The 14,262-nt window shown below is 42.2% G+C and overlaps 2 protein-coding genes across 2 annotated transcripts; one reads left to right on the top strand and one right to left on the bottom strand.

Moving 5' to 3' along the window:
- Positions 1–486: 486 nt before the first annotated feature.
- LOC130194503 (activity-dependent neuroprotective protein 2a-like) lies at positions 487–10,612 on the top strand. The gene is given in 4 exon segments (XM_056415597.1): positions 487–3,456; positions 6,627–6,731; positions 6,939–7,358; positions 7,360–10,612. Coding segments are annotated over 4 exon segments (2,904 nt in total). The 5' UTR covers positions 487–3,348; the 3' UTR covers positions 9,631–10,612.
- A 579-nt stretch (positions 10,613–11,191) lies between these two features.
- ggcta (gamma-glutamylcyclotransferase a) lies at positions 11,192–13,281 on the bottom strand. The gene is made up of 4 exons (XM_056415609.1): positions 12,882–13,281; positions 11,815–11,960; positions 11,599–11,731; positions 11,192–11,448 (listed from the first exon to the last, which is right to left on the bottom strand). The coding sequence occupies exons 1-4, from the start codon at positions 12,996–12,998 to the stop codon at positions 11,323–11,325; spliced, it is 522 nt and encodes a 173-aa protein (XP_056271584.1). The 5' UTR covers positions 12,999–13,281; the 3' UTR covers positions 11,192–11,322.
- Between the last annotated feature and the right edge of the window lie 981 nt (positions 13,282–14,262).

The following is a 14,262-nucleotide window of genomic DNA, read 5'->3' as shown; positions in this document are numbered from 1 at the left end:
AATACATTAAATGCTGAACACTTCAATTGCAGTCTACGGATAAAGTGTTCAGCACATACAATATGTCTTATCCACTCACCTTACATGTATGTACATAAGTGTTCTTATATGGTTCTGAAACCAGCAATTTTATAATTCTGAAGTTAAAGACATTTGGAGGTGGAAAATCCTATTAGGTTGCCAGGAGGACCTGGCTCAAGAGGAGTTGGATCATAATTGAATCATAGATATTGAATCAATAATAGTTATTGTTGCATCGAAATGTCTTGTCATGTCCCGTCTGTCCCTGAACATCACACTCGGCTCTCACTTGCCTGTGTAGCTTTAGATCGGATCCTTGCTTGAGTGTTTTCTAAAGCATGATGCAGTGCTGCTTTTTCAAATAAGACCAATGCCATATATTGAGAAGGTAACTTTGTTCGTTGCTCATTCTGAGCTTCAATATCATTGAAATACCAAAGGAAGATTAATGTACACATGTCTTATTTGATACTATTTATTTCCTCTGCTTTCAAATGAATTACAGCCACATAAACATTTCCTTGGTGTTGTAGGTGAGAAGTCCCAACTCAACTCAAACGTTGCTCGAAGAGGAGCCATTATAGCTCTAATGAAGTGTCTCATGTTAATGTGTTTATTAGAGGAGATGAAACGTTAATTACACTAGAAATAAGATTAATAGATGGGCGGAGAGTTTGCATATGTTGCCAATCGCTGCATATTACGCTGTTCAAAAAGTGCTGAGTAGCGTGTATAGAACAAACGTTCAAGGTACATTTGATAGTAAGTAGTAATGTTGATAATCAAATAACAAAACTTATTATTCTGTCAGGAACAAAACATGCAGCGTTTCACTGTAGAGCCTCATAAAGACAAATAGACTTTACAATCACACCGTCACAACACAGACAGGATATATTTCAAATTACTTAAGGAGCAACTTAATTCACTATGACTGGTTGATTCTGATGAGTGCCAGAATGTGACGATGGGAAAATCTCTTTTCTCTTTCTTATCTACCTTGGGTCTAGAGATGATGCCATCTAACTTCCTTATTCATCCGTCTTACCTTTGGGAAATTCTGCCATGCTATCAGCTTGAAATATTGTTTAAACTGCAGCATAGGCATTGTGAATGTTGACATGTTTACTACCTCATGTTGTTCTTCTGTTCGCATAGAAAAATCACCCTGGATTGCATTACCTGACCAGAGGGCACAATGGTAGATTTAATCTTGTTGGTCAAAATGTAATTTAGGTTGTTCCATTGCTTTAACACCAAACTGCTTCATACAACAGAACTTCGAAAGACATTTAAAATGGTTAAGTTTAGATTTGACAGACTAAGGGAATTGTAATGGGAATTGGTGCATATAAAGCAGTGTATTAACATCTAGACTTGTGACACTTTAAAATAGCTAATAAAATTATTCAGTAGTCCAAAATGTTACAGAATATTGGTAAGGCAAGAAGTTATAGGTTACGAGTCCACCACAGAGAAGCTTTCGACTGGAGTAACATCACATTGTTGCTTTGAGATTCGATTCGTCTCCAAACAAACTGAGTGACCTTTCTTTGCGAAGGTGTATTGGTCGGCCGTAATACAGACAGGTAGCTTGGTTTTTGCTCAATTTGTGGGTGACGTTTATAAATTGGTAAGCAGTAAGGTTGAACATAAGATTGACCGACATTACAATTTTTTTACAAGTATCAACTGTTTCAAGAACATATACTATTAGCTGATATGCTTACGCATTTTTAATTAACTTTCGCTATTGGCATACATTATTGTGCGATGGTAGCTAGCCATTAAGATTGTATTTAAATTCTTTACAAAATTAGAAAGTCCTAAAATGTTATGCTATGCTAGCTAAAATACATATTAACTGTCAATTTTACTTACTCCACTCCCAAAATGGTGGTTCAATTTAATTGGCTTGAAAAAGTAGCATGATATGACATCACACGACAAGGATCCACCCATTTAGCTCATTTTCTCGACAGCTCATTGGTTAGCCTTAGACTTGTACCACGTGACTGCTTGTGGGAGTCGCATTAGCCACGCCCCCAGATCTAGCCCACTGTTGGAGAACACAAAAGTCCAAATAACAAGTCAAGTATTTCAAGAAATTGAGAAACAGACATATGAAATGTATCCCCTGGACTCTCTGGAACGATGTCTGACAGTCTAGGTAAAAGAATACAACGTTATTCCGTTGTTGAGCTGATAAGTCTCCCATTGGTCAGTTTGTGCATTATGCTAATATGGACAGCGACGTCAGTTCCTGAACTTGAGCGCCATTTTTTTCCTCAATAGGGGAAGAAAGGGACAAAAGCTGACCAAAAGAAGCCCACCCTCCGAAAGGGGTATGCGAACATCATCTTTGGTTTTTGACCACATTCTTCCGACAGCGGTGTGTGTTGACAGAGGATGCTGCTAGGATGAGTATCTGTGTGCAGCGCTGGTGGTAGCAGACGCAGCTCAGCGACACACACACACACACACACGCACACACACACACAGTAGAGGGCCAGTGGAAGTGGAAAACGTTATCCCTGTCGGAGGTGGCACAACGACAACTAACGTCGATCTACACCAACATCTGGCCGAGGTAAATATCCGTTGGGGTGAAGTAGGAAGAAGCTACCGACGTCTCAATAACTCCGGCAGCACCCGGGCTGTGTTCGCTTGGAGGGCAAGGTTTTAGTTCGTAGGAGGTCTGTCGTTACACCAAGACAGTTTTAGATCCCTAGAATACGTTTTATAAAATGTCTCTTTGTAAATGGAGAGCTATTGAATCATGTATTATCCATGCACAGATTGACCGAGTTAAATTGTAAAATCAGCTGTTGCACATTGTGTTATTAGTGCCACCAAACAACTTGTATATTACAATATCCATGTTACGTTACAGTCATGTCATTTTTTTAAAACCTGGGATTATTGTTATGCAGTTACTATTTTACTACATTCTTCCTAGGTATGTTCATTATTGCATCTCTTATGCACGTTTTATATTTCTGGCAAGACTTCATAAAGTTGACACAACATAAACGTTTAATAACATTATGCTTTAACATTATGAGATGATAATCTTGTTGATTTTTCTGCTGGCATGTGTTTGCAGTTGCCATTCTTTCCATTATGTGCCATTTGTCTGTGTGCTATCCCTTTTTAAACAGTCTCCATTCACCAAACAATTGTACGGGGCTGAAGTTAAAAGTGAAATGATTATTTTACTCTCGCAGTTTATACTTTGAGACATTGACTGGGGAATGTTGTGACTGTTTTATATTTTTTCATGCTAACATTGATGCTTATTTTCTTCTACAAGGCTTCAGAGGAATAATGTATCAGTATCCAGTTGGAAATATTGAGAAGATCCGAAAGGGACGCAAGGCGGTGAAAAACATCCTTGGTGAGATTGGCCTGGAAGACTGCCAAAATCTATTGAAGGTATGTATGTACAACAAATGTAGAGTCCTTGTAAGATGTGGGTCTAAAGCTTGTATATTAGTGGAATTAACACTTCAGATAAGGTTTTTCTCAAATATAAACAGCCATGTCTGAATATAAATTAGGGCTGTCAATCGATTAAAAAGAATTAACTAATTAATCGCACATTTTGAAATTCATTAATCGCGATTAAAAGTTTTTCTTTCTTCTTTTTAAAGACAAAACTTCACACAGAGCTGTGTTTTCAAAGAGGCTCCTACCTATAAAGTGCCAGCGAGGTATTTAATATCGTGGAAGATAAATTGTTTCTTCAGTGAAACATCCAGATTAATAAATTTAAAAAAGTATATTGAGACCCCATTGGTCCTGTCATCTTTAACATTGAACAGCAGCAGAACCAGTGGCCTTGGTAACTGACTGACATTCAAATATGTCACGTTAACCCTCTGGAGGCTGGGGGCATGTTCTCCATTTTACAAAAAAAATGTAAATTCACCTTTTAAAGGCGTTTTCATATGACACATACCCACGTGTTATACATCAAACATTCCAGAACAATCTCAGCTCTATATAATGAGGCTCAGTTGTCCTCGCCGTGTTCTCTGTCTTCTCTGACTGACAGGTTGCTAATGAGCCTCACCTGTGTGGTGGGAGGTCCTTTGTGATTTACTGAGTGTTCATTGGTTGTTTTTTTTGCAAAATGGTGATAGACAAACGGATTGACCAATCACGGTGAAGGTTTCGTGTGACGAGGTATTTCCGCGCCGCGTCACCCGACACGTCGCCCCTTCGTTCCTCTGTGTATCAGAGGGGGAGACGGGAGGAAGGAGGAGCAGGAGGAAACCCGACTGATTCATCCACGAGTTTAAACTGATTTCTGCTCCTTATTTTCGCGGAGAAATAATTGTTTTAAAAACGGAAACAGTGTTAAACCGTACTGCCGCGGTTTGACACTCAGAGGAGTGTAAAATCTTCAACGAACACCGGAAGTAAACAAAGTTGCGTTAATTGCGTTAAAATATTTTAGTGCGTTAACGCGGCCAAATTAATCGCATAGAGTAACGCGTTAACGCTGACAGCCCTAATATAAATACTTAGAAGTTACAAACGCTATGCTAATTTTGTTGTGTTTATTTATGTTCATCAGCATTGCAAGACATACAAGAATAGGATGCAAAGCATGGGTCAACAGTCTGCCACCTAATGTAATACTGGAGAAATGCATTTCTGTGTTTTAAATGTTTGTTAGAAATAATACTTGTTAAAGGCAAGAATCTGAATCATGTTTGAACACTTGTGTTAGCCATTAATGCAACTAACACTATAGTATGTGCAACAACAGCCTCAACGGTAGAAAAAAAGAAGAAGATATAATTCAGTTTGTTGAATAGTTTGGGTTGGAGACATTTTAACAGCCAACGTAAAACTGATTTGATTTTGATTATGATAGTCCCCTTAAATGAGCAATTCAGAAGGTTTTTGGTCTTTGGTTGTTATGGCAACAAGTGGGGTTCGGCGATATGATGTCATGTCTAGTGTCTAGAGAGTTTCTGTGGTATTGGGCTAGTGTGGACAATCAATGAGCAGGACGGCTTGATGGCAATGTTGGATTCATACATTTTCATGGCTGCAGAGATCTTACACTTTACTAGCTTCTGGCATCATTTAAACTCAAATCTTGAAGCATGACACACTAATATACATTTACCCATGTGACTGCATCTATAAGCACAGCTGAACATGAATGACCGACTGTGTTGAGGTGCTGGTGCCAGAATGTGTTGCATTGTTGCACTAATACAATAGTAACAGCTACAATAGACAAGTGTTTTGCTTTAACTTATCATTATGACGTAAATGTTGATTGCACAATGTAATAGCTAAATAGTGCTGATGAGAACTGCTCTTGGATTGGTTCCTTATAAGCCTCGGTTTTAAATGCAATTCTGTCTACCACCTGGAACGATCTCTGCGAGCTAATTCTTTTAATTTAATCTCATAAAATCCTGCAGCCGTACAAAAATGTATAGAGCGTATTCACTCACGTGACCACAACAAACTGGCGGCCATGTTGGGGTCCCACCACGGCATTGTTTTGCTTGTTTGTATGCCGCTCTTCCCTGAGAAATGACTATTATATCCTGAAGGAGACACGATTTCAGTTCAAAGCGGTGTGCCTTGTGATTATGGTCCTGTGCCTCATTGTTGGATGTGGGACTAATGATTCAGAATATGGGTTTATCAGCTCAACAAGAGGCTATTCCTGCAAGTCATGCATCTACTTCGGCTTCACTCGGCGTATTAGCGTTAGGACTGTTCTCATGTGTTGATACATCGGGTTGTGGGCACGTTTCCATTCACTCGTCAATAATCTCTTTTTGCTTTTTTTTCGCCGAGCGAAAATCAATGTCTTTCACTTGCGCAAAAGGAACTGTGGATGGAAACTTGGGAGGAAGCCATGAACATGGCAACTCTGTCGGGCGATGTCTGCCTTTACTCTGTGATTCATTTCAAGGTAAAATAAAACACTGGCTCCATGGGAACAGCACTCAGCACGGCCAGCCAAACAGGCACTGCTGGTCCTGAAGGAGCTGGAAGCGGCTTCATCAGACACTCGTCCTGGAGGCGGAGCTGTCCGATTACGGATCATAAATGAACCCAGACACGGGGCGCTTGATGTTCCCACATTTGTGGTATTTCCACAACAAGTATAACGCAGAAATAGTTGTTAATGTCCCATGGTCGATAGCGGAAATGAAAACTGTTTTACAAGTATGTGACCGGGCTCTGTGCTGGTAACTAGGGGTAACTAGCGAATTAACCACAAAGTGTTGAGCGAGTAAAATCAGGTAAAAAAGCGTTGCGAATATTCAATTCCAACCGCTGAAGTCTTTCTTTGGTAATGCAGAAGGACATGAGGTTGCTGGGCTCTCGCATAATCAAACAGCGGACACGATAGCCAGGTCAACTTCTTCTGACATTTAATAAGTGGGACCCCAAGATGGCGCGATTGAGATTCTGACGTCACGTGAATACGCTCTATATGACGGAAATACTGGTGTATTTTACGCTGCCTTTTGTGATGTTGGATTAATACTTCCAAATGGGATTCTTCCGGAGAGTTGCCTGTTGCCACTAAAACATGTGTTTGTTTGTTGTTTCCTGCGCAGGATCTCTATGAAAAGTCTGAGAGAGACTCTGAAGAAGAAGAGGTCTTTCAGGAAACGGAGTGGGTTGATATCACAGATGGATACAGTGTCAGACCCCAGAAGAAGGTGAATATGACGCGTTTGGATGATCTTTTGATAGTTAAATAATAAGAACAATTTTACTATCCTGTTGATAACCATATCTGTCTTGTAAATGTCAAAGTCCTCTTTAAGAAGAGAGTAGTCATGCTGTATTGCTTCAGGTGTGTAGCTTGGTATGAATGTTACATACTTGCATACAAACGTGTAACAGTTTATTCTCTTTCTGTTCAGTGGCCGTATAGGTCTCGAGCTCTCTGCTGTAGCATGTGCAAGTACTCTTCACAAAACATCTATAACTTCAGGAGCCACATCTCTCGTTGCCATGATTATGTGCAGTCACACTGTGCGCTGGCCCCCTGCTCCAAGTGCGTCTTCATCGGACCCCCCAAGTTCCTCAAGAAGCACAACCTGATCTTCCATGCCAGCCACACACAACCGCAGAGGGATGCGTCTCCACAAACCCACCGCGGAAATGAACGGTATCAGTGTCGAAAATGTGGATTCCCAGCCCCTTCTATCTTTACGATGAAGAAGCACATCATCCTCAAGCACCTGGACAGTGTGGCAGAACAGTACATCGGTTACAGATTTATTCCTCAAGGGACGACATCTGTGAAGGTCTACTGCTGCAAGGTGTGCAAGGTGAACACCGGGAAACCTCGACCAAATGTTGCATCACATGCTGGTTGACCCGTTGCACTTTTCAGTCGGCACACAAGTGCAGAGTATGATTTACGAGAACAAGAACTTTGCCGTTAAAGCGACGCCGAATGGAAATGGTGTGTTTGTGACATTCCCAAGCATTGCTCCGAAACTACAGCAAGCTCAAATGTTCAACAGTAAGTCCTTGGTTTTACCAAGTAATGGCCAACCCGGTGGCACTGTGTTGGCCTTACAGCAATTAGGAAGAACAAACAGTACGACTCTGATCTGTTCCCCCGGAAGCAACCAGGCTTTCCTGCCCCCTCAAGCGTCGGCGCTAGTGCAGCTGGCGAGTGCTGAAGCTAAAGGTTTGCTCCAGCCCGGCGCAACGCTAGCCCTCCGAGGGGCTTTGCCTCAAGGACTCGGATCTCTGGTCCAGCTTCCCAGCCTGTCCAACGTGTCTCTGAAGCAGACACATATGGCTCTAGCTCCTGCTCCGCAACAACATCCTCTCCAACCGCAGCAATTCCTTCTCCAATCAGGACCGCGGGCCAACATGGCAGCTGGAGCTGTGTCGAAGGCCGCTGTGAATCCCAAAAATGCACCAACAAACCAAGTCACGCTCCAAGGTACCATGCTGACGTCACAGTCCCTGATGAGTCACTTGATCCCGACTGGCAACAAGATGAATGGCATGCCCACTTACACGTTTGCTCCAATGCAAGTGGCAATGCCCGTCTCCCAGAGCACAAGCGCCCCGCTCAAGACTGTTGAGCAAACGAGGAACTCCGCACCACAAACTAAGAAATGGATTACCTGTCCCCTCTGCAATGAACTTTTCCCCTCTAGTGTCTTTGACGTGCACACAGAGGTCGCCCACCAGCAAAAATCCAACACCTCCGCCTCAGAAAGTGTGGCGGCGCGAGCGTCATTCTTGAAAAAAATGCCTGACAAAACTGTCAAATGTCTAACGTGCAAAATTCTTCTCTCAGAAAAAAGCGTCTTCCAACACCTTCTGCATGGCCTAAATTGTTTGTACTGCTCGGCATTGTTCTTTTCAATCAAGCAGCTGGTTGAACATGTGAAGCAGCACAATCCCTCAAGCAAGACGTACTGTGATTTCCTGAGGCAGAAGTTCAGGCTCTACTCAAAAGGTGTTGGAGGAATCCTGTTCCCGTACTTTGACGTCCACACCACCGCACCAAAAGAGGTTTTAGGAGACACCGAGGTCAATCTAGCTCTGGTCACAAATTCACTCGACCTGATCTTCTTTAAGCTGCAGCCCAGCAGCCAGCCAGACATCTGCACGGCAACGACACAAATCAACAGCGCGTACTGTCCCTTCTGTGATGAAAAGTTTCCGAATGAGAGCAAACACCTTCAGCACCTGAAGCAAAAACATTTGGTCGCGCCCACAATTCATGCTATTCTCAAGACGGAGGCGTTCAAGTGCATCTACTGCAACGGTGTGTACACGGGCAAGGTCACCCAGCAGGCGGTGATGCTGCACATTCAGCGATGCCGGTGTTCCCCAAAACCACCGCAGCCACCGAAAACTACGGCGGCACCGCCGCCACAGCCGCCGCCGCCAAAGCCCGCTCAGCAGCTCAGCCAGCCGGTCTACTTTCTCCAAATACCACAAGGACTGACGATGAAGCCGACGTTGGCTCCGGCTCGCCTGATTCAAGCCGCACCCACTGCCGCGTGTTCAGAGACGGAAGCGGAGACGCTGTCAAAGAAGAGGCTGGAGGCGGCGTGGAGGGATGTCTTGGAGACCAACAAACGCGAGCGGGAAGAAAAGGCGGCCAGTCTCAGGAAGCGAGAGCAGGAGAAGCTGTCGCCGCCGGAGCCCGTGGTGCCGCTCGTCCCCGCGGGGAAGCTGGTGTTGGAGCCCAGCGAAGACGAGCGCCGCTGCAGCGAGGGGCGCAAAGACTTCATATCCAGATACTTCAACCAGAACCCCTACGCGACCAAAACCGAGACCGAGGAGCTGTGCAAAAGGATGTCCCTCACCAAAACGGAGTTGGCGGCCCACTTCAACAAGAAGCGCAGTAAGTGCATCAGGAGCCTCAAGAGGAACCGGGCTGCCGTTTTCCTCGGCTTTAACATGACGGAACTGAGCAAAGTCAAGCACAATCTCGTCGTCGACAAAAAGCAGCCCGCCGGTGCCACCAAGCGGTCGACAGAGCCCCTGGAAAAGAGTGAGGATGGACCGGAGCCAATGGATGAGAGTGGAAATGAGAAAGTTACGAATGGGGAACCGGTGGAGCAGATGGAATAAGTTGTGAAATGTGTGAAAATGTCCTGGAAAACAACAAAGTCCATCAAGCAGAGCAAACGATGCATTACCTAACATACAAGTGACCTGTGAGTGAGGGCAGTCTCTTCATGTAGCCCACATTAATAGTGTGGTCTGTATCCTATATTCCACATAAATGCAGAGAATATAAAAATGAATATACAGATGTCTTGTCTGAGATCTAAATGTGTCACGCTGCAACGATATTTACCTGGTTACGATTTCTGACTCAACAATGGCTACTGACTGCAACTCGAGCACTGAGGTTCTAACAGACTTTCCTTTGCACCCTTTGGGAAAGCCCACGTGGAATTCCTACATCCTGGCTTGCCTGCTTATATCAGGACTTGAGTGCACACTTCACATAGGCTTGGTTTTCATGATATTATGTTTTCCTTTTATAATATTGTTTTATCTTATATAATTGGACCTACGTGTTTTATCGTTCAGATTGTTTACACCACTTTCTCCACATTTAAACATTAAGAGGAAAATGCTTCTCACTCATCAACTCCTGCAGGAGGTGAATCGAGAAGGAAACGCAGGATGAAGATTTTGCCATTTTGAAGCCAAAATCTTAAGAGTGTACACATATTTTGTCGTGTTGCTTCATTCTCAGTTAAGGGCCTCATGGTTATGAATTTCTGAACATTTTGCTTAAATGTGTTGATAATTATTTTTTATTATGAGATAATATTATGATTTGTGCCATTGTGAAGTTTGCATAGACTGGGAAATCTATTTCTAAATCGAGGAAATTGACCTCGAGATTCATCAAAATATAAAACCAGTTATGGGTGTCCACCGTATATCTTTTGTTCTCCTGACGGCAGTTCTTTTGTACTACACTTGTATTTTATAGAATCCCTAGAGGATTACAAATGTTGGGAGGGGTGCAAACGATCATCCTATCCAAGGCCACTGTGTTGTAAAAAAATAAAGGGGTTTCATTATGTGAATGATTCATTGTCCTTTTTGATTTCATTAAAAAAAATTAAATGAAGCTGTGTTAAACTACCCCACGGTAATTTTCTTTTATAACCTTGAAAATTATTAAAAACATAATTATTCTTGAATGAGTGGGAATAGAACATTTTGGTTAAAGTCTGAATAAATGCTGACATGGGTGAAGTCCTCAGGCTCTTTCATCAGTGTTTATTTTCCCCCTGAACTAAAACAAATGTAAGCCGGTCACATACGTTTTAGTCTTCCATTGCGATGGCTCCAAATTAATTAGTTAATTGCATACATTATTTGACAATATATGTTATATGTTGTGCCCAGCCAAACGTCTCATTACCTTCATGCACTACTGACTTCTGGTCAATCAATGGTGACAATTTTACTTTGTAACAGGGTTTCTCAATTATGACTGCAGAAATGTATGTCAAAAAAACAGTTAGTAGCCTTTTCAACGGTCTTCTAACGGAGTCTCACAATCTTCATCACCATTACATTATTATCATTGTATTTGTAGCATCATTTATATATATATATATGTTAGAGGCTGTGAATTGCAGTTTAAAAGGGCCAGAAACTGCAAGAAAGTTAATGACACATTTTATTTTCCATTTTTGCTCTTTATCTTCTCAGAATATCTACTTAAAGGACTTTGTGGTGAGGTTGATTTCATCAAATGATGCCTCTATCTTCAGAAATGTGAACTTTCAAACTCTACTTGATGTATTTTCTGATTTCATCAAGCATTGAGGGGCCGCTGTAGTTGTTGGTTTGAATGGCCTCCAGCCTCTTCAGGTATTCCCCTGGGAGTCCATTCTGCTTTGCACCCAGACACACCACCTTATATGAAATAGAGAGACATTCAAATTAACATGTAGATTTAGTCACACAAATATTTGACTAGGTGCATTGGGAAATTACATGTATTGCTTAATATGGGTTTTATTGCTGAATTTTTTTTGACCAGTGTTTGTATTTACATGCACACACCTGTTTGTACTGAGGAGACGGAGGGCAGGCGTAGACCTTTGTCATCTGATAAGTCCTGCAGAATATGAGTCCTTTGTCACTCTCCACTGAAACTTCCAGCGGAGAGTATATTCCCTTATGCACCCCTTCCTGTCTGAGGGCACAACAACAGATTCATGCTGCAGTGGATTCAAGCGACAACATTAACTGATTAACAGCTGTGGTTGTGTGTCTCACTCGTCTAGCTTTGGGAGATCCTCATTGCTCAAAGTCCAGATTACCCCCCACACTTCTGCCCCTGGACAGGAATCGATGGTGGCCACTCCACCGTGCCAAATGCTGTCCGCATTTTTCTCATACATGCCAAAGTTTAATTCATGGTCCTGCACAGACACACCAACAGGGTGGGATGTGAAAGAAAGAAGTACAAGACAAAAGGCTGCTGTGAATAGACAGTGCGTTTTAACCACGTGGCTTTAAATTCCCTGTGTTGTGAAAAGGTGCTGCGGCATTGTGCCCAGTGAAGGTCTTTGCTGTTGGTCGTCACATTGTGGCTGTTGATTACAGCTGGTGCTAAAAACTCCTCATTGAGGTGGGCTATAGGAAAATAATGGACGAGGTCGCCAAGTCACTTGCTTTCCATATTGAGACTGTGAAGGTGTCCTAAATTATCAGAGACCCAGAAGAAGAGGCGCTAACCGAGAGACAACGGACAACGTGTCGGTGTTTCGGTTTATCAGGCGACTCTGGCAACTGGAGACTTTCAGCCGAATGTATCTGTTGTTGTCGTAATTACGACGGCGGCTTCAAGTAGGAAGGGACTGTAGCTGTCCTCGTGAATGCCTAATTGTTTATATGAAAAAAATACCGAATTGGTCGGAGTTTATCCTGAGGAAAACATGTCAGTCGCGTATGAAACGTCGCTTGTATTATTTAAGTATTGAAACAAAAAGGGAACAAGCTGCCCTTCCTTTAAAATAATAGTTCGTCCGTGTCCACGTCACAATTTAACGCGGTCGCGTGATAAACCTAAACTGCCAAAAGCCGGTAACACAGCAGGCTATAGTTCCCCTTTAATCGCCCCTTGATTACGTAATGCCAGCGTTTCATCCAGCTAGCGGACGAACAAACAATACTTACATTATTGGCATATAAAATAAAATACTGTCATATGGTCCCATATGCAAATGTTCTGTATTTGCAAATTAATTATCTTCAGGATGACGTAATAATATACAAACGTGCTTGTCTCGACTCGGTGTATGTTAATTGCCACATGACGATATATTAAAGCTTTATGTTACCTTTAGTCGTCCCGTGGAGTGAAAGGTCGCAGACGGGTTGGCCAGCTGCAGTCTTTCCTTCAACAAGTTACTTCCGAAAGCGAAATATATGAAGCGACCGTCGGCACTATCGGACATTATTTTTGATATTCTGTAGTTTCGTCGGCTTGAGGACTACCGGGAAGTCGGCATATAAATAATCTTTTTCTATATTGATGTATGGATGTTGGCGTCAAAAAGATTCTCAATGCTTGCTGATGGTCGAGGCGGAAACCGGCCGCTGGTCCCTGGCCCGCAGGGTTGCCAGGTCTGTGTGACAAAACCAGCCCAATGGCCAATCAAAACCAGCCCAATATCAGAACTCAAAATATGCCCGTGCCAAACCATATACACTGCTTTTAAAGTCCAACAACATTGCTATCATTGCCAAATGTATTGTAATATCTACAAAGTAACACCAAATGTTTAGTATGCCAGCATTAAAAGCAGTTTTCCCTAAACAGTTATTTCACCTAGGTCCTAAGGTTAGGCACGTTAGGTGCGTGTGTGTATGTGGGCGTGTCCCATGTCCATGTGTGTACGTGCTGATCTGGAGTCAGTTTGGTAGGATTTGGATATGAATAAATTATTTCATTTAAAATATGGATTTTTATTTAAAGATATTCATGTAATTTGCATGCAAAATAGGTCTACCCGAACCAGCGGACAAAAAATTCAACCCGCGGCAAAACTTCAAAAGTAGCCCAATTCCGCGGGAAACCCGCGGACATGGCAACACTGCTGGCCCGCCTCAAGTCAGCAGTGTCGGTGCCGTTGTCTGCAGATTCATCACTAATTCATAAACATAACACCCGCGACTTTCATATCAACTGCGGTGAATACAATTTTGTACATCATAGGACTTTTTTTTAAATCAAGATATATTTTCGATGAAAGTTGAGTAAACAGAATGAGTTAGCTATAATTACTTTACAATATCAGGCCCTAAAAGCGTTTTCAGGTTCGTATTCTTTATGTAATGTACACATAGATAAATGAAGACAATAACAAGACATGTTCCTCAACACAGTATTAAAGACATGTGTTTCGGTATTTAGCACCGCAGGAGGCTGTACACCGGTTATTGACGGAGCTTTGAGAATAACTATTTGTATATATAAATGTTTGAATACGTTCTGATATATGTGTAATTACCTTTTTTAATCAGTCTGCACAAAAAAAGTGGAATTTATGATTACGCTTTAGTAATTGTAGCAGTCTGCGTACTCTTGAAAGGAGGAAGAGCTTCCAATTATTATTCACTAAATTGATAATCAGGAAATAGTTAGGTTGAGTGGGGTTTAAAAATATGTTTGACATTGCAATTTTATTTTAAATGCTTTTCATAATTGGTAGGCTACAA

The sequence above is a fragment of the Pseudoliparis swirei genome, chromosome 1 (genome assembly GCF_029220125.1).
Source record: "Pseudoliparis swirei isolate HS2019 ecotype Mariana Trench chromosome 1, NWPU_hadal_v1, whole genome shotgun sequence".
NCBI classification, from domain to species: Eukaryota; Metazoa; Chordata; class Actinopteri; order Perciformes; family Liparidae; genus Pseudoliparis; species Pseudoliparis swirei.
This window is presented reverse-complemented; position numbering and strand designations above follow the sequence as displayed.

Coding starts and splice junctions, on each gene's coding strand:
- ggcta (XM_056415609.1), bottom strand. CDS start 12,998: ATGTCCGATAGTGCCGACGGTCGCTTCATATATTTCGCTTTCGGAAGT. Junction 11,961..12,881: donor ACTCCACGGGACGACTAAAG/GTAACATAAAGC, acceptor GTGTCTGTGCAG/GACCATGAATTAAACTTTGG. Junction 11,732..11,814: donor GATCTCCCAAAGCTAGACGA/GTGAGACACACA, acceptor TTGTGCCCTCAG/ACAGGAAGGGGTGCATAAGG.